General features: G+C 46.2%; 1 protein-coding gene and 1 long non-coding RNA gene across 4 annotated transcripts in view; one reads left to right on the top strand and one right to left on the bottom strand.

Annotated features, from left to right (window-relative positions):
- Nucleotides 1-20,934, bottom strand: part of LOC138433894 (uncharacterized) — an 86,381-nt gene that overhangs the window by 57,925 nt on the left and 7,522 nt on the right. The gene's annotated exons all lie outside the window — the stretch shown is intronic.
- The window catches only part of CADM3 (cell adhesion molecule 3), a 31,833-nt gene continuing 21,794 nt past the window's right edge, over nucleotides 10,896-20,934 (top strand). Inside the window, exon 1 of one of the 2 annotated variants that reach the window (XM_069577291.1) lies at nucleotides 10,896-11,464. In XM_069577291.1, the coding sequence (XP_069433392.1) occupies nucleotides 11,383-11,464 (82 nt within the window). In that variant the 5' untranslated portion in view covers nucleotides 10,896-11,382. The remainder of the gene's footprint in view (nucleotides 11,465-20,934) is intronic. The other variant, XM_069577282.2, reaches the window with a different exon arrangement.

Below are 20,934 nucleotides of genomic sequence, written 5' to 3' on the forward strand. Positions count from 1 at the left end.
CGGGACCTGTTTTGAACTCAACTAAGAGGAAAGAATCAGGGAAGAGGTTCTGAAATGATAAAGGAATTGGCAGAAGGTTAAGACTTAGGACACTTGACCTGACATATAGGAGGTTGAGGAGCAATTTACTAACAGTGTTGCAGCCTCTAGAGAGACGTGTCCTAAAGGCTAGGAAAGAGAAAGAGAGGTCTTCTGTCATGAACCAGAGGGAAAAGACTTATATGATAGTAGGAGGTTCTTGGTTGTAAAATCAATGCGTCAAATGAAAGAATGTGGACACTCTTCTCCAAATGTGATGAAGGAGAGAGTCCTCTTCCATGAATTCGTTCAAACAACACTTAATAAGCACCGATTACATGGCAGCAACCTAATGTGCACCGTCCTTTCGGTTTCCGCCAACACATCTTGGCAGATAAATTGACAGGGTTTCTTTCCTCATGAAGCTTATACCTACTGGGAGAAGGAATACAGACAACAAATAAGCCAATGATAAATTATTTTTTAAAACAGCAGAAAATGCTAACTGATCAGAGAAGGAATCCACTTCAGTATTCTTGCCTGGAAAATCCCATGGACAGAGGAATCTGGCGGGCTACAGTCCAAAGGGTTGCAAAGAGTCAGACACGACTGGCAACTAAGCAGAGGAGCTAATGGATTACAAGGGAATGGAAGGCTTCTCTGACGAGGAGACATTCAAACTGAGAGGTGCAAGCAAGAGCAGCTTTGCATAGAGCAGAGAGGGAAGTTTAAGATCAGGAGGACCAGCCAGTGCAAAGGATTAGGGTGGGCATGAGCTTGGGTGTTAGAGATACAAAAAGGACAAGCTGGGAGTGACAGTGTGGCCAAAAGGTAAGACGAGGTCAGAGACATAGGCCAGGGCCAGATTGCAGAGGGTTTTACAAACACCGAGAGGAAGAGTTGAGGAAATTATGTGTTGAAAGATTCGGTGATATGTTTTGGTTTTAAAACTTAACACAATAGACTATTTACAGATACAGCTCTCTCCGGAATTAGTGAGTTCCTTGTAAGGATCCACAAGCTGTGGTGTGCTGTTTCTCAGGAAAGTCAGGACTGAGACCTCATCTGGGAGCCCTTAGTAGCAGTGAGGTCAGGAATTTATATTATTACCCTATGGAATGAGAAACTCCAAGATACCTGTGTTATTTTTAACCAGTGCCCCCACCTCAGGGCTTCCTTGATATCAGGACTTCTCTGGTGGCTCAGCTGGTAAAGAATCCACCTGCAATTCAGGAGATTCCAGTTCGATTCCTGGGCTGGGAAGATCTGCTGGAGAAGACATAGGCTACCCACTCCAGTATTCTTGGGAGTACCAGCTCAGCTGGTAAAGAATCCGCCTGCAATGAGGGAGACCTGGGTTCGATCCCTGGGTTGGGAAGATCCCCTGGAAAAGGGAAAGGCTACCCATTTCAGTATTCTGGCCTGGAGAATTCCATGGACTGTATAGTCCCTGGGGTCGCAAAGAGGACTGAGTGACTCTCACTTCACTCTCCACATAAGTCTTATGATCAGGCACAGGTGGATGTATCAAGTTTCTCTGGATGACCAAGAACTCCATCAGTTAATGTGTAACCTGTAGGAAGTTACCAAATTTCCTGAGCCTCATTCTTCACCTGGAAAATGGAAATGCTAATACCTATAAGATACAGGGCTAGTGTAGAAGACTACAGTGATGTAAGCATATGCAAAGTTCCAGGCACACAGGAGGCGCTCCATGGATATCGAAGGACTGTGTGACCAGTCACCCTTCAGTATCCACAAGGGACTGGTTCAAGGCCCCCGCCCCCACCCCAGCATACCAAACCTGCAGATGCTCACGTGCCTCACAGCTGGCCTCCGCATGGTCAGGTTCTGCATCCTCCTATACAGAGGGCTAACTGTATGTTTGTTGGGAAAACTCCACATGTAAGTGGACCAGGGCAGTTCAAATTTGTGTTGTTCAAGAGTCAACTGTATATGAACTCCATGCATGAATGAAAAGTTAAATATATACACCCAATTCATTCTCTGCAATCCTGTTTTGAGCCTGCAGAGAGCTCTCATACCACCAGCAGAGAGCCCGGATCTCAAAGAACGGAGGTGAGATCTGGTACCAAAACCTAGTCTCCACCCGCTGCCTCCTACTTAGCCTTTCCTCTTCCCTCCTGCTCAACTGGCCTAGCTATTCAGACTCATGACTACCCCATCCCTTGCCACCCCTTCCTTCCCCTAAAACGAGAAAGAGCATGCTCAACTTTTCTTCCTCTCCAGCCTGGCCTGAAGATGACCCCAATTGCTTGCTGGGGAGATGGTCTGAGTAATGCTTGCCCTTAAATGCAGGCTGTTTCTGCCAGGAACTGTGTGGAGACCAACCTCATCCCAGTTTGTCTGGATTTTTCCAACTTTAGCACTGAAAGTCCTAGAAAATGCCTCTGGCAAGCTGGGACAGCTGGTCAGGGTACCTAACCCCTTCTGCATACAACTTAACGTTGCTTGGCGCCCCTGCTTGGGTCTGTATCCTCCACAGCATCCTCTACGCGTTATCTACATATTGACCTCTGGGTCCAACTACAGTAGCCTGGGGTTGTCTCCACACTACCTACAGGATCAGACAAAACCACCCTCAGTGGGTCCTACTCAATGTCATGGAGCTGGATCGGTGGCCCCCAGAATGGTCAGGCTTCTGAGGCAGATGCTGTGTAGCCTCCAGTCCACCCACCCACTACGGCCGGAGTTACCACTCTACAACGCAAATCTGGCCCTGACAGTTCCCTGCTAAAACCCTTCCGTGACTCTTTGTCATCAGGATAAAGAGCAATCTCCAGCATAAACTCCCTTCACAATCTAGCCACAACAGACTATTCTGTTTCTTGTTTTGGATATGCTATTCCCTTTCGTAATACCTTTCATCCTTTTCACAGTTGGCCAACTCCCTAGTCATTTATTAACGTTTTCTATAAACTTAATCCCTGCCTCTTCCCCGATTCTAAGATGCCTTATATATCGCTGCACTGTAGCATTTATCACATGGTATAGCGATTCTGCACTTGCCTATCTTTCCTACTGGACTATCAGTTCCTTGAAGGTAGGTTTCATGACTTACTTATTTTTGTATTCTCTAGAGGCCAGCACTAGACATGGCATCTTTAAAATATTCACTCTTACTTTATGATTCTAAAAAGAAAGCCATTAGTGTCAGTTTGGTCTTTATAATCATGGACTTCGCATCCATAAGTATTATACTATCCCTGACCCTTGCTGTATTCCTCTTGGATAAGATGAGGCTCAAAACCAGGGTGGGAATTGGAGATGGGGTAAGAGCATCCACTGATCATTTCGTTTGGTAATTATAAAAATGAAACCTGGGTTTATAGATTTTTTTTATAGACTGCGACAGAACAGCTGGGTCAAAACAGCCACTTTCAACTAGCACCATGCACTGCACACAAAAGCTCAATAAACTATAAATGCATGAATGAGTGATGAAAGAGTTCTATCCTGGACAAATTATTTTTTTGTCTTCTTATACTTCAGTGTGACTATAAAATGACAAAACCCTTATTTGATTTTGTTTGTACTAACAAATAGATCAGAATGCCACTGCTCAGAAATTTTCTAGGACTCTGGGAACTGCCTTCAGAACCAACATATTAGTCAACCTTTAAGCCATTACTATTACTTAATAGGCAACTCTTGTCTTTGTATTACCCAACATGAACTGTCACTTATCCATAAGGCTTGGATCCCAAAGGCCTTTGGCTATTTTCAAAATTAAAAGCTAACCTCCAAGGATGGAAATTTTCCACAACTGAAGATATGCAAAAGGAAATGGCAGGCTCTAAGTCAATTCCAAGAATTACAAAATGTTATCTTAAATAAGTGGATGAAAATATGTGTATTAGAGTCATTCACCTAATTTGGGACACATTGTATCCATATGAACACATACAAATTCAGGAAATATACCAATGAAATTAGATTATATACATGTTTTTGTTTCTGAAAAAAAAAATTGATCAAGCCTGTGTGTTTGTAAATATATCATTGCAGCTTAATTCAATAGAATTAACTGAGAATCAACTACTTTTTCTCTTTCTAAGCTAAGCACTGGGAATAATAAGATTCATGAAATATCATTCTTGCCCTCCGTGAGCTCACAAAAGAGAAAAACATGTAGACAAACTATCACAACACAGAGGAAAAGGTGTAACAGTGTAAGGATATAGTCAATACAATGGTAGCACCTAGCAAGGAGTGATTAACTCTGTATAGGAGGCTTCACAGAGTCAACGACACCTAATCAAAGTTTGGATGAATAAACACAAGCACAAGTTTCATCAGGCTTAATGAGATGGGCAATCCAGGTATAGAAAATGGTATGCGTAAGGACACTGAGGCATGAAACAACACAGAGAGCTCGGGAAATTACAAGCCCTTTGATATTGCTGGGACCCAGGATGTAAGGGGAGGGGTGCAGAGATGGTTCGTTGGAGAGGCCACAGATATCCATGTACCCAAAATGTGTATTTTCATTTGTGGATGATTATACGTGCCTACTGTCTTTCCAATATACATCAATCAGCCTGTAGCCGAAGCAACAGTGGCACACATACTTACTACCTGATTTTATTTTTGCCTGAATTCATCACATAAAAGTTTCCAGGTCTCCACTCATATTTGTTCTATTCCCCTACTGTGCTCTCCCCTTTCACTCATTTCCCCCCATTTGCTAGCTATCTTGCTCCTTTCCCCTTTGTATAGTCTCCTCCCATATCGATCTGAGTCCATCTGTAGTCTTATGGGTCATCCTCCTTTCTAATATCAAGCAACTCCCCTTCTCTCCTTTAGAACAAAGCTCATGTGACCTCTTCTCTAACAAGCCTCCTTGGCTAAGTCTAGTGGTTAAAAATTGACGCTGTGTAGTAAGACCGATTTGTCTTGGAAACCTGTGTCTCTCGTTCAACATTTTTGTGATTTTGGCTTCTCTGGGTCCTGCTGTCCTCATCTGTAAAATAGGGGTGAAGGCACACCGCACGGGGAACTTGTGAATATTAAAAAGGACAATAAAGAGTTTAGCATGGAACCTGGCAGATCCTTAGCCTTTAACAATTATTATTCACGATAAATTCAAATTGTCTAGAGAGCTTCATGCTTAAGTCACATGCATATATATGGTGATTTCACTGGTAGGTGTTTATTTTGACTTTAAGTGCTTTCCCGATGCACTGTGGGAGGTAGGACTGCCGTGCTGCAAAACTCCAATGGGAACAATGCCCCCAGGGGTGGCTCAACATGGAAAGTCTGGGGAGGAGAGAAGCCTTTTCCTTTTAGTTTCTTTCCATAGTTTGATTATTTTAACTCTGTAAACACATGACTTTAATGTTTTAAAGTGGCAATGGGATTTCTGGGCATGGAGAATTTGGGCTTTTTGTTGGCTTGTTTGGTTTCTATTTTGTACCACTATTTATTTTTTTTTAAGCTTAACTAATAATATACTCTCAAGACATTCAGTAATTTAGAAGTTATTCAAGTCAAAATTAGTTAGGATTTTGGGAAAAGCCCAATCAGAAAGCATTTGTTAGCAGAAAAAGAAATGAACACCAACAGTAGGTTTGGATTCACTGTTTACAAATGACATAATCTCATTAAACCTTTGTTTCCTCATATCTGTAATGCAGCTAATAATCTCAACCACATTAGGGTATTTCAGGTATTAAATGACATACCGTGCAAGTAAAGGACCCAGTGCAGTCTGGCGTACAACAGATTCTCCAAAAAATGGTATGTGTTTAGTTGTCAGTTGTGTTCGACTCTTTGTGACCCCATAGACTATAGCCCACCAGGCTCCTCTGTCCATGGGGATTCCCAGGCAAGAATACTGCCACGCCCTCCTCCAGGGGATCTTCCCAACCCAGGGACTGAACCCAGGTCTTCTGCATTGCAAGCAGATTTTTTACCAGCTGAGCTACCAGGAAAGTCCCCTTCCCCCCAAAAATGGTACCTATGACCATTTTTATTATGAACAAGTTGCTGTCCCAAATTGGTGGCTTACAACAGGTTAGAATTAAGATACTGCTTAAAATTAACAATTAAATTGGGAGTTGGTATTAGGATTAGTAGTTAGAGTCTATAAAAGATTAGGGTTAGGGTTGAAATTGGAATTCAATTAAGGTTAGAATTAGAACACATACAAAGGTTTTTATTAAGGATAGGGTTAATTAAAACTGGATAATAGAAATAAGAAGCAGTATGAGGAATCTTGGGTTACTTGGGTGGAACATTAAAGAGGAAAGCAAATGTGGAAACCTGTGTAGAATTTACTGATAAAGAAAAAGTCATACAGAGGCCAAGGGTTAGAGGGCAAAGCAGAACTGAGCCAGGGTTCGGAGGTTTTTTCCTGCAGGTGCTCTCACCCCCCTCCTAGATGAATATGTAGTATTCACCCCACTCAGGCCAAGTTCCTGCCCTCCTCCATCCCCAAGAGGAGCCACGTGGGGAAAGGAATGCCCAGGGCCCACACAGCTGCATCCAGCCCAGAACCGGTGCCAGAGCCACATTCCTCACCCCCAGCCACCCAGGCTATTGCTGAGTGGACAAGGGCACCCAGGAGCCAGCCTTCTCTCCACTCCCCTTCTCCGCTTCCCCCAGTTCTCACTGCGGTGACCAGTTCTTGAATCCCACAGACAACCCACTCTAGACTCTGTGCAAGTCTCTGGGGTACACTGATTGTGTATCAGAGCATTTTACAGTGAAAAGTAACCATAGTGATCACAATGCAACATGGATACTTTTATTTTACCTGTGTTCTGGCTGAGGATAATCCTTGTAGTTCAGGCTTTCTTTGTAAAACTCTATTCCTAGGGACTGTGCTGCCCCTAAGAGGCTGGGTGCCCAGGGACAGAGAGCATTAGAATGGTTAGCGGTAAGGAGCTATTCCAAATGGATCCATCTGCCTCTGCAGGAGACCTGACCCTTTCACTCTGAGATAGCCAGGAGTGAGAATTCCTCAAAGTGGACACTCCCAGAGAAAAGCGATTCTCCTTATCCCTCCTGCTCCCATGGGTATATCTGCCTTATTTATCCAATACTGTAACCCCTCTACTCCACAGCTGTGTGAACACAGAAGTCACCTAAGTCCTCTGTGTTTCATTTCCTTTATCTGTTCAACAAGGGGTATTCATTAGGTAATCTTGAAGGTCCCTTACAATTCTAATATTCTTTTATCCCGTATTTCTAAAAGCCAATGACTGCTTCATATTCCCAGACCCTAAAGTGCTGCCAAGATGATGCTGATGATGCAGAAAAGAGAGAAGGAACTAGTAGGAAAAGAGCATTCCAGAGTCTCATTTGCTCACGCTTAATACTCTCCACAAAAGCTCTCCCCCTCTCCTCCCACCCTTGGTTCTCTTCCCTTGCAGTTACAGTAGAGGGTGGGGCCAGACCAGCAGAGTCATTAGAGAATTAAAGGACAGGCAGAAGCAGATCAGCAGAGCAGCAGATGGAAAAGGTGATTAGTTACAGAAGCTTGGGACCTAATCCTACATCCTAGCGTCCCAATCCCACCCATCCCCACTCTCATTCCCCCCAACACTAACCTGTCCTCTCTTAATCCCACTTAGATGATCTTTAAAACTTCTAGCTCCAAAGATAATACTCTTTATCCATCAAGACTCTTTAACTAGGATAGCATGATTCTTCTCTGAAGCTTCTTTCTCTCTTTGAAAACACACCCACTCGTTCCTTTTTGCTGCATGACTAAATTCACGCCAACCTAATCCCACCTTAGTCAGAAGGTCCATTTTCCCCTGTATCTTCCCTCCTGCCTATCCCATAGCACAGCCTCTCCTCTTTCTTATACCAGGTATCCTTATTGTATCTTTCAAGCACGCTTCCCCTTCCATCTCTGACTCAGAGATTTCAAGGTATCAGAGAACCCCCAGGGAGACAGAGAACCCCAATGCAGCAGGACAGTTTGGAGTCACTGAGATGAGTCAAGGCAGACAAGTCAGACAACCCAAGGTGGTCAAAAACTGTCTTATAAATATTTCTTAATAGCCATCCAGACACTGAAGAAATGTTCAAGAGGTAGGCAGAGCTCCTCTTCCAGAAACCATGAGTAAACTCCACAAACAGTTAGAAGAAAAACAGAGGGGCAGCTTTCTGGCTATCCTTTAGGGTCTTCCTGGAGAATATTCTCTCTTTTCCTCTCCATCAGTGACTAACATTTATATAGAGCTTTACTGATTACAGAGTACCTTCCACATCCTTGTTCCCTGGTGGCTCAGAGGTTAAAGCATCTACGTGCAATGCGGGACACCCAGGTTCGATCACTGGGTCAGGAAGATTCCCTGGAGAAGGAAATGGCAACCCACTCTAGTTTTCTTGCCTGGAGAATCCCATGGATGGAGGAGCCTGGTAGGCTACAGTCCATGGGGTCTCAAAGAGTTGGACATGACTGAGTGACTTCACTTTCTCTCCATGTCCTTGTCCTTGAGTTACTAGGGGACAGAGACATTAAGTCCATCACAGACAGCTGCAAAAGCTGTCTGAGAGGGAGAAAGATTCAGTTCAGTTCAGTTCAGTCGCTCAGTCGTGTCCGACTCTTTGCGACCCCATGAATCGCAGCACGCCAGGCCTCCCTGTCCATCACCAACTCCCAGAGTTCACTCAGACTCACGTCCATCGAGTTGGTGATGCCATCCAGCCATCTCATCCTCTGTCGTCCCCTTCTCCTCCTGCCCCCAATCCCTCCCAGCATCAGAGTCTTTTCCAATGAGTCAACTCTTTGCATGAGGTGGCCAAAGTACTGGAGTTTCAGCTTTAGCATCATTCCTTCCAAAGAAATCCCAGGATTGATCTCCTTCAGAATGGACTGGTTGGATCTCCTTGCAGTCCAAGGGCCTCTCAAGAGTCTTCTCCAACACCACAGTTCAAAAGCATCAATTCTTTGGGGCTCAGCCTTCTTCACAGTCCAACTCTCACATCCATACATGACTACTGGAAAAACCAATAACCTCAATAACCTCAGATACTCAGATGACACCACCCTTATGGCAGAAAGTGAAGAGGAACTAAACAGCCTCTTGATGAAAGTGAAAGAGGAGAGTGAAAAAGTTGGCTTAAAGCTCAACATTCAGAAAACGAAGATCATGGCATCCGGTCCCATCACTTCATGGGAAATAGATGGGGAAACAGTGGAAACAGTGTCAGACTTTATTTTGGGGGGCTCCAAAATCACTGCAGATGGTGACTGCAGCCATGAAATTAAAAGACGCTTACTCCTTGGAAGAAAAGTTATGACCAACCTAGATAGCATATTCAAAAGCAGAGACATTACTTTGCCGACTAAGGTCCATCTAGTCAAGGCTATGGTTTTTCCAGCAGAGAGGGGGGAAGATTACTCAAACATTAAAGATTAGCATGGTGATGCAGAGTCAGTGCAGAAAGGGGAAGGACCCAGAAGTTAGAAGACAGGCACCCAAATCTCTCATCTAGGGACAAAACTGGCCTTCCAGGATTGGTTGTTGTTCTGTTGCTAGGTTGTGTCCAACTCTTTGTCACCCCCACGGACTTCCCTGTCCTTCACTATCTCCCAGAGTTTGCTCAAACTCACATCCATTGAGTCAGTGATGCCATCCAACCATCTCATCCTCTGTCATCCCTTCTCCTCTTGCCCTCAATCATTCCCAGCATCAGGGTCTTTCCCAATGAGTCAGCTCTTCAAATCAGGTGGCCAAAGTATTGGCACTTCAGTGCAATATCCAATGAATATTCAGGGTTGATTTCCTTTAGGATTGACTGGTTTGATCTCCTTGTAGTCCAAGGGACTCCCAAGAGTCTTCTCCAACACCACAGTTCAAAAGCATCAATTCTTTGGTGTTCAGCCTTTTTTATAGTCCAACTCTCACATCTGTACATATTACCCAAGAGACTAGAGGCCATTTCAAAAATCATATTATTCCATGTCCTGGCCAACACTTGTGTTTTCTACTATTGTCAGTCTAATCTTGGATAGATCAGTTCATACCCTTTGAATCTCAATTGCACCTGTGTAATAAGGATTGTACCAAATATTTTCTAAAAAATACTCATATACGTAAAATTCTTCGATTCAGAGATTCTAAAATTTAGGAGTGTATACCTAAGAGGTAAGTTGGAGCAAAACTGACTCAGGAGGATCTCTTTCTGAGATCTACCAAGACTCCTCCAGAGATCTTCAATCACAATTAAAAAGAAAGAAAACCCTGGGGGCTTGGAACTCTTGAGCCAAGAGCAAGTACAGACACCCTACTTCTCTCATTCATCTTATATCTGGCCTCAGGGGCAAGAACTGCATTAGCCACGTAAGGTCCTTAAGAGAGTAGCTTCCTGAGAATCTACAGATCATACCATTCCCCTAGAATCTTACTCACTAAAACTTGAAAAAGGAAGGATAAGACCCTCTGGAATATAAAGAAGAAACATATTGGAAAAGGTTGGGAGTAAAGTAGGGGAATGGAAAGGATTAAGGAACGAAACCACTGAGTTGCGTTGAAGGCTGCTCAGTTCGGCAGAATCTGAAGGGAAACCGCTGTTTTTAGACTGGGAGTAATTTCTTTGAGGGACTGAGGGAAGTGTTGATTCCCATGGCCTGGGGGCTTGCTGGAAGATGCCTTTCAGAGGAAATTGCCTGGGGCCACAAATTATTGCTGGACGTCTAAGTAGGGGCTCTTTCGTCAGAGGAACTAGGGATGTTAGTGCTTTGGAAAAAGACCAGGGTAACTGGTTACCCACTGTAGAAACGTCCCTGGGCACACTGTTGATAGGGGCACCCTAGGGGCATCCCACTCCTGGGGATCCCCAGTTGCCAAAGGGAGGAGGGCGGGGCTGGAAGCTCTCGGGCTAGTGGGCACGCCCTTGCCCAGGCCTGCAGTGGCAGCTCCCGCCAGCTGGCCCCAGGCCCTGCCCGACTCCCCTCCCTCCACCCCAAGTCTAGGAGGGGTGGGCGCCGGGTCCCACTGCTGAGCCAGCTCGCTCCCTCTGCTCCACGCCCGAGCCGGGCTGGTGGAGCTCCCGGGGGAGAGGGTGGAAGGCACCACGACGGCGCGGAGGGGGTGCGGCAGGCGGGGGGAGTGGGGAATGCGGCAGCCGGTCCCCCCCGCGCCCAGCCCAGCCCCCCGTCACCCCCCCTCCACCTCCAACCGAATGGTTTGCTCCGAGCGCCCTATTTAATCCCCGCGACTGCAGCAGCGCCGGCTCCCTCCCGGTCCCCGCCTCGGCCCCGGGCTCCTAAGCGGCTCGGGGGCGCCCTTTCGGTCAGTGGCGTCGTCTACCCCCCTCCCCAGCTCCAGCCCCCAGGGACCCAGGCTCGCCAGCGCCCTGCCAGGGAGCCGGCCGGGAAGCGCGATGGGGGCCCCTTCCGCCCTGCCCCTGCTCCTGCTCCTCGCCTGCTGCTGGGCGCCCGGCGGGGCCAACCTCTCTCAGGACGGTGAGTGAGGGAGCGGGCGGCGCCAGGGGAGGTGGGGAGGGGCCGGGGCGGGGGCTCCGACCCGCGGAGGGGGCGGAGGGAGCCCGTTGGCTTTGTTTGGAAGCGGGGGTTCGAGTCGCCAGCCGCTCCTGATACCCTGTGTCTGTCTCCGAGCATCCGTGTCTCTGTGGATCGTGGGGTGTGCCGCGTATGCCCCCTCCTTGCACACCGTCGAGTGTGTCTGCGTGTGAAGTCGCAGATTTGGGTCTGTTACAAGCCGCCCGGGGTCTGGTTGTGTTGCTGTCCGTGTGCGTCTGGGTGTGCGCGTCTGTGTTGGTGTCTGGCTGCGTTTCTGTGTCAGTATCTGTGTGTATGTCTGTGTCAGTGTGTGTTGGGGGCGGAGTGAGATTTGTCGCTGTTTCAGTCAGGGCGTGTGTCGGCTGTTTGTGTATGTATGTCTGGAGGGGTTGGGTAGCCAGTGCGGTCCCCTGAACTGCTGTATGCAAACATTCCTGCTCCCTCGACCGTCCCCCCACCCCGGCGGAGCTCCAAGTGGGCACGGAAGGGGGCCTGGGTGAGGCTGTGGAGGGGGGCGTGGGCAAGGAAGTGGGGGGCTTCTCTCTGGAGCAAAACAACAACACTGGGCGGAGAGGGCCCCCGGATGGCAGTGTCCCTAACGGTGGCAGAAGCTGGGAAAAGAAACCCAGACGGGAGCGGAGGAGGGGGAGTAGCGGGAGGGAGATTGGGCAAAAGGAAGGCTGAAGATATTTGGGGAGGAGGATGCATGGAAAACCCAAAGCTTTCCTGGGCTGAGAATTGATTTTCCAAATTTGAGGTAAGGTGTCTCGCCTAGCCCCCTCTGCTTCAGTAGGGAACTCAAACCTTCTTGGGTTAGTCATGGTAGAGAAGTGAAAGAAGAGAGTAGGGGGAAAACGGAGGCGGGGCCAGGGGTGAGGGGGCTAGGGGCCCCCTCCCGCCCTGGACCGGGCTATGTAGGTCAGCGCTGTGGGGGCACCTCAGCTTTCTTAAAGGTTGCTGACGCTTACTGGGGTGGCAGGGGACAGTTTGTAGGGAGACCGGGAAGAGAGGCACAGCTCAGAGCCTCAGGTCCCTGGAGGAGGGAGGGCAGGCGGTGAAGGGACTAAAGGAATGCATCCTCCAGTCTCCTCCGCCCCAGGCAGAGGCGGACTGGGCTGGGGGAGGGGTAGGGGGACCGGGACCTCTGCGGAGCCAAGGGATGTGGGGAGAGTGAGGGGGAGGGTGGTGGCCTATGCCCGGCCAGATGCCAACGAAAAACAGAAAGAACCGCAGGGGAGGAGAAAGGGGAGGCGGCTCCTGGGCGATGGACCCAGTGGCCAGCAGGGATGGGCACAGGGCGGGGCGGGGGTGGAGAGGGGAGGGGTTGAAACTGGGGAGGATGATGTAGAGAATTTCATCTGAAGGAAACAGGCGAAGAGCCAGGGTGCTGGAGGAATACTTGCTCCATCTCGCCTGACCTGCTCCCCAAGTCCTATCTCCATCATGAAGAAGGAGCTTCTGGTGTTATGGGGACACTGGGCAGCTTGCAGGCTGGCTCCTTCTACTCTGTATCCATTCACACTCCCCAAGGGAGTTCCTACCCAAGTCACCACAGGGCAGAGGCCCCTTCTCTCCCCTATGTGGAACCCCCCTTCCCCTGGATGGCTGTAATGATGACCCTACTCACTGAGGAGGTGAAGAGAGTCCTGCGGGAGGGCAGGCTAAGTGCAAGGCAAAGGAGAGGTTGCTGGGTGCGGTGCACATACCCAAATAAGGACTCTCTACTAGGCCTTGACTTTCACCTGCAGCCCCTGGCCTTCCCATTCTGCTACCTGTGTTTAAGAGAGACAAGTGTGACCCAAACTGCCTCTGTTTGGCAATGGGAACTGATGGGGCAGGCTGGAACCTCAACAGAACGAAGTCATCCCAGAAAGCTGTCAGCTCTTCAACTCTAGGATATAAACAAACACTGGAGAAGAGAGTAATCTGAATACTAGCCAGGTCTTTCTTCACCAACTGCACTCTTCTTTCTTGGTCCTCAATCTGGGGGCTCAGCCCATACTCAGGCTTAAGATTTACAGGAAAAGAAATGATTTATCCTTATAAATATATATATACCTCTCATAGCAGTGGCTTGAGGGAAGAGTAGAAGCCAATACATTTTGAATGGAGAATGTCTGGAGGAGGGATTGAGAATTTGGAGATGGTTTAGAAGATCTGTTCCCAAAAAAAAGAGTCAATCAAGCATCATTGTCCTTCTAGAGCATTATCTGTCCTGACAGTGGACATATGTCTGGTTGTAATGTCTCAGGATGCACTGATGCACAAGAGACACAACCATGTACCATCTTCTATCCAAATTAATTCTACTTCCTAGCTTTGGGATCAAAACAGGCCCACTCTGATGTGGGAAGCAGGTGTATAGATTTAATATCCCCAGGGTGGTGGTCCTGATGACCATTCTGCCCAGGCTTATACAGAAGGTGTGTCTAGGACCCCTGACTTGGGGTTCCTGAGGGCCCTGGGCAGGGAGCTCAGTGGCAGCACACAGCTCCCTGGAGTACAGCATACACTTTTTTAGATTTCATCAGACTGAACAGAGATTGAGAGGCTGGAGAAGGGCAAACAATTGTTATCTGAACCTGACCACTAGTGCTGTGGCTTGAAACTCAGGAATGGTTTAGACATTCTGAGTGAGCCACCTGCCCCTTCCTTCTCACTTTTCTCCCCTAGTGTTGGCAGAAGTTGGCAGTTCCAGGTTTGGGGGATTACAAGGCCCGTGAACTTAATGTATCCTGTGGTTGTCTCTCTGGTGAGCTGTTCGACATTCAACATTGCGACCAACCTCCCTTGGTTTTTCTTTTTCAAATTTTTTCCAGCACTCTGTGAGTTGATGAGGTACAGAAACAGACAGGTGGGCAGCTTCCCTTTCTTTCAGATCAAGATATAGCAGTTTAACCTTGGAGTGCACTGCCTCACACATGAACATCTTTCCCTTCCCAATGACCTTCTGTCCACTGCCGTCCATTCTGCAGCCCCCTGGCCAGCTGCCCAGTGTAGAGATCATGCCCGATGTGCCGGAGAAGCCCAGCAGGCATCGCTCTAGAGCTGCCCACGGATCTGCTTGGCAGACCTACTGCACCCAGTTTCTTTTCCTGGTTGCAGCTGTAGCTGTTCTCATTCTGTTCTCTTCCCAGTTGCAGCTGGGAATCCTTGGGAAGGAGATGCTCTCCCTTCAGACGTGGCATTTTCTGGCACAGAGAAGCTGGAAGTATCAGAGAGACACTGGTATCATAGAGTTTAGTTAATTCCATACAGAACCAGTCTGTCTGATGTGGGACCCAAGCTGTACATATCAACTGCCTATTCCAGCAGTTACACCAAAGACTCTGTCCTGAGTTCTCCCTGGGGCTCAGCAGCACTGCTGGGCTCGGTAGTTCCTCTGGCACAGTGGTTTTCTCACTTTTATCTTTAAAGATGTGAAGGTTCTTTATCAAATAAATAAAACAGATCAAAGGAAAACTACTCTTTTTGAAACAGATAAATAAGACCTGAAACCCTCCTGCCCTTCTTCTTGACTTCCTCTATATTTCCCCTAATCCTTAAGGCACAGAGGTTCTGCTACATACGGTTTGAAATCCTGTACCCTAGACTGACAATAAATGAGACAGTTCACTATCCTTAGTTTCTTGTTCTCTCTCTCCTCTTCCAACTGAGCAAGAAAGGAGGTCCAAATCTAATTTCAACAGTGCCTTGTTGGAGACAGTCACTATTCACTTGAAGAATGACTCATAGTTCTGCAGCCATAAAATTCCACAGATGGCATCTTTTTGGTGTTCTGGTCACTCTGAAACAGCAGACCAGGTCGTTGTGCCATTGCTCTGAAAATTCTTAGATGTGATTGTGGTACCCCTTGCCATCGCTGCTTTCTTGGAGTCCAAATAATATGTACTGGAATCAAAAGCTTCTTGTCCTTAGGTCACAAAAAATAACCTAAGGAAAAAACCCTCACAGTTATAATCGGAGAAATTAAACCCCGGGGGCTGAAGCTAGTCACATTCTTTGTTGTTTCCTACTCTATCAGAACCAAGTCAACAATCCCTTTTTTGTCATCTATTTCTCAGTAATGGAATTTTACTGAAGAATGGTAATCTAGGCTCCAGGTTTTCCATGAATGCAAGCTGTAGAATGCACCAATTCCTAACTGACTACTGAATGAAAAGGCCAGGGTATTAGAAAGTTTTGGTAATCATATCTTCTCCTTTCATCTTCTATGCTACAAGTTAACACTTCCCGTTTCATCACTGGCTATAGGTCCATGCACTGGAACATTGTGTTTCCAAGATGAGGTCATGTCCTAGAGACCCATCCATAAACTCTGAGAATAGCAATCCTCATGAGAATGCTTATAAGAGATAAGAGAAAAACAAACCACTAGAAAAAAAAGCCTGGAAAAGCAAGCCATCAGAAAAAGATTCAGGTCCCTAAGAACTCAGTCAAATTAAGAGCAAATACTCCATGTAACTAAAAAATAGGGAAGAACAAGTCTGGGATCAAAGACCTGCCTCCTGCAGCAGTAGAGATGATTTTTTACCAGGTCAGAACCAGCTGATGCTCAGGGATCTTACAACCCAAGTAGAAACCCAATCCAACCCTGTTCCCCCAAGGAGATCCATCCATTCTAGCACCGAGATAGGAGTCTTGAACACATGAAACTGCTGAGATTTTTCTTTTTTTACAAAATATCAGCTCATTAAAGCTATATATTCTTCACTGAAGCAACAGGCACTGAAAGAGAGAGCTATCTGTCCCTTTACCAAAATTTCCCTAAGTCTAAAGAGAGTAGCCAAATTTCCCAACTAACACAAAGACCTCTAAGTCCTGAGGACAATGCCCTTTTTACAAGGCATAACCCATTATGCTTTTCCATGTATGATCAAGATTGGACTGTTCACATCAATCTGGGGTGCCTTAGAGCATTTGACTGATACATGCCATACCCTTTGTTTGTTGTTTAGTCTCTAAATCCCGTCCCACTCTTTTGCGACCTCTTGGACTGTAGCCCACCAGACTCCTCTGTCCATGGGATTTTCCAGGCAAGAATACTGGAGTGGGTTGCCATTTCCTTCTCCAGGTCCCATACCATACCTAACTATAATACACATTTTGGCTTCCTTATGTCTGTTGTCTCTGAGGAGACACAGGCTTTGTGGCACTGTTTGCCACGTTAAAAGATACTCTTAATGTCATTCATAATTGGTTGCAGCAAATCAAAACTCTCTCCACCACCACTGATTCTTATGTAATTTCTATAATTACTGAGGCTTATGTTGACAAACTCAGTCCGGTGGCGGTCCTCACTTTTTTAGCACCATCTCTGGGTTGCATGTATGGTAGGTTCAAATAAAGTACTCGAGAAGGCCTTTGAGAGCAAATGATGGGTGTGGCGTGATCCTAGCAGAAGCCCTGATGTCTGCTCTTTCTCGTTGAATTGTTTGCGATCTGGCTGCCTTAACCTATGATCCTGGTTTTCCTGTTCTTTGTGGAACAAACCACAGGTGCTTTGAGCTCTCCATGGTGCTAGCCCCTGACAGGGACACTCCAGGCTCTTCTTGCTGCTCTCCGTGGTCCTGCTCCCCATCCAAATTCCTAATCTCTTTACTCTCCACAGTGCAGCCCTCAAAACAGAGATGGGATTTCCCTCCTCCTACCACAAACACACACATGATCTTGGCTATGATTCCTGACTGGCTCTACCAGCAAGAGGGGAACAAGACCAGATCTGGAGAGTCTCCATAACCACCTAATCACCTATAGGAAGGGGACAGAAAAAAAAAAAAAAAAAATTCTGAGGTAGAAAAGTGTTGTTTGCAATGTTCAGGAGATGAGGGCCTACAGTGACCTCAAATGGCCTCAAAAGAACCGGATGTTTTGTCATACATGGACTCATAGATTTAAAACAGAACTACAAACAGTCGTGGCTTAGACTGAGACAGCATTGCTCATGTAGTTACCACATATACACTATACATGTAGAATGCAAAATGAGTCCTACTCAGTTATGAGCACACACCTCTTAACACCACTCTGAGCCTGACAACCGACTCAAACTGTCCTGTCGTGATACTCATTGTCCCTTTCCCCTCGGCCTTAGCAGTAAACGTAAAGACAGTATCTAGGTTGGCGCCTCAGAATAGATAATAGAAGAATGCAATATGGGAGAGGCATAGAAAATAAATACCAAATCCATGACTCATGTTCCTCATCATTATAGCCATCTTGTATAGACTAAATGGCCTTAATGTAACCATCTTATCCCAGAGTCCAAGTCCTTGGCCATATCTCAGAAGATGCATCTTTAAACTGGACTCTGCTACTCTTTTGGGTGATCTGCCAATAAGCTGATGACGTCAAGTGCAGCAAGGAGCCAAGAATGCTCAGCCCCTGCCAGTCTGAGACTAGACAGCCTGTTCCTCCCATCACATCAGAGCTATACAAGCTTCCCTTCCCCTCAGTGATGATTTCCCCCTGTCAATTCTGCATAATAGTTCATATAATAGTTAACACTTATGAATGACCTATACAGAGTGAAGCTGGAGAGACAGGTTTCCAGAATTAATTTCCAGTACCCCCCTTCCATTTCCTTATTTGAAACAAGGAGAAATTTCATTCCTCAAGGACAGGTAATGGAAGTGATTTATCTCCATGAGTGAGCTTTCAAGAAGACAGAATTAGGGTTATGGTAACAGCTGGAGTATCTCGCATCTACTCATCTCCCTGAGCCCCCTGTTCTCATAAAGAGCAGACATGTTTCTGAAAGGATTCTAATGCAGAGATTCCAGATTTGTTTTCAATATGTGTATCATTCCTCTGTGTGAGCGCTTACCTCTGGAGTTCTTTAACCCTCTCATCTCACTCCATCTTTCTCCCAGAGGTCTCCAGGAGAATGATAAGAAAGCTAAGTAACATAAAGAACTAAAATGTTATTTTCTCTCAGGATTCATTTTTCCTTACCCCAGCTAGACCTACACTAATTGTGTATTGATTGCTAATTATAAGCACCTTTGGCTCATTTACTTCCAGTTCAGGGTCAAAAAAGGTCAGACATATCACCTCACCCGAGGGGAAAAAAAAAGAAATGAAGGCTGGTATCTCAGCCATTCATCTCTAAGCTAACCATTACTTAGCCCTCTACTTCCTTCATACAGCTGCAGATATCAGCAAGGTAGAATGGAAAACTAGTCCTTCCAACACCAGGTTTTACTGGGAATATGCAGATCCTTGCTTCTTGCCTTCATTTTTTCTTCTGGGATCTAGCTCTTTACTTCCCATTTGGATTCTAGAATTCCAGCCAAAGCCTCAGAGTGAAAAAGCTTCAGAAGGTGAACTGGTTTATTGAGTCTCTAACTTAAATACCCAACCCTCCTTGGAAACCCAGCAAGAGTCTAACAAATACCTAGACGACAAGTTACATGAGACTTAGCCTAGCCTAGGTCAGTCTTTGAAGAGCAAGGTTTTTTCATTATCATAAAATGAGAGGACTGTTTTACCATCTGCTCCTAATCATTTGTCCCTCTGCAAATGTAAACAAATCATGAGACAACTGCACTCACTTGTTCTTACTAGTGCTTACTCTAGTTCTTAAGGATGAGATATTTCCAAACACGTATTATATGTTTCCTCCACTCATCTCATCCTATAATCTCAACCAAATATAAAAACCACCGTCACTAGCCCATGGGCCTCACACATTCTCATTTATCCTCAACTGGTGCTTCATGCCAACTCTCTTCTGGTTTCCAAGCCCTGGAGTCCAGTGTCAGTGACAGATGGACTGAGCTCAGCCCTGGGGAGAAGATTCTGGCCCTCTCCTGGGGAGTCTGAGCAGGATTCTGAATTCTGCTTTGAGGAGAATTCTGAGTTTAAACCATATGGTTTGCCGGACAGACGTAAGGGGTTCTGATTAATAACGGGCTTGTGAAAAGGACTCTGTATCTGGGTCATAAGAAAAGCTGTGTTTGTAACAGGAAAAAAAAAAAAGGAAAACAGAGATACAAAGAGTGAAAACTAGTCATCATGTGTGTGTTGAGGGACACGCGCTGAAGGGGAAAAAGAGAGTAACCAGGTTGAAATATATATGTATCTTGGGGAACAGAATAGAATGTACATCTACTTTAAAGATGAGACACTCAATGATAGTTTAAAGAGAGGAGAACTTTGGGATGGCAGAATTAATGACCATTTCAGGGACTGTGATGTCCATAGGCTTGAAGGAATGTATCTGTCTCACAAAAGAGGTAAATTCCCAGGAAGTCACAGAATAAGGCTAATTGAATAATGTGCCACTTGCTGCAAAATACATTTTTAGGTGAGAAAAGTGAAGAGAAGAGACTAAATCTCAGCTGGGATTGGCAGAAGAGGGGGACCCAGAGCAGTGTGGGTGTGCAGAGCAGAGCAGTTTTTTCTCCATGTGATGCTCCTAATCACTGCCCTGAACCTGTCATCCACACCCTGACTCTGATCACCCAGTGAAGGGAAACAGTAAAAACAAGTCAGTAAAATGAGAGCCGGCAGAGAGCCAGAATGCTCTCTTGCCTGACTTATAACAAATTAAACTTTTCCACAGCATTGTCATCCCACCACACCAAGCCCTCAGCCTAAACTATCTACAGTGCGACATTAAGAGCAAAGGAGAATAAGATACAGCCTGTTAAGAAGGGAACTCATTCATCTGTTCAGACAGGTTTTGTGGCTCTGGACAATCGGGAGCCAGGCTTTGGCACCTGGATGAATATTCCTTAGGGAATCTGTTCTTTACTTCTCCCCAATGTTCCTGGGCTTTTCTGCCCATTCCCAGTTCCTGTTTTCTCATGGCTAAACATATTTTCCAACAAGTTAAACTTAATTATGCTTTCATTTACTCCACACTGACTCTGTTATGTTTCCTTTCCCAAGTACTTTCTTAAGATGGGGCGATTCTTTCCCAATTCTATTACAGACATGTGAGAGCAATTACATACACTTAGAGAAAGGGTATGGACTTCCCTGGTGGCTCAGATGGTAAAGCGTCTGTCTACAATGTGAGAGACCTGGGTTCGATCCCTGGGTTGGGAAGATTCCCTGGAGAAGGAAATGGCAACCCACTCCAGTACTCTTGCTTTGAAAACCCCATGGACGGAGGAGCTTGGGGCAGGCTACTATCCATGGGGTCGCAAAGAGTCGGGCACGACTAAGTGACTTCACTTTCACTTTCAGAGAAAGGGTATAAAGTACCTACACTTGGCTCAAGGGACATCAAAGAGTTCAAAATCTGGCCTCCTGACTCTCTGTTGCGTTAGAACACAGACCCAGGTCATATCTGTCCTGCTTTCTGAGGATGTGAACATGGTGGGAAGGGAATGAGGAGATGGGGGTGAAAGGATGCTTCTAAAATGTTTCAAGGTTGATTTCATGCCGACCTTAGGGGCTTGCTT

Source organism: Ovis canadensis, chromosome 1, assembly GCF_042477335.2.
Source record: "Ovis canadensis isolate MfBH-ARS-UI-01 breed Bighorn chromosome 1, ARS-UI_OviCan_v2, whole genome shotgun sequence".
In the NCBI taxonomy this organism is placed as follows: Eukaryota; Metazoa; Chordata; class Mammalia; order Artiodactyla; family Bovidae; genus Ovis; species Ovis canadensis.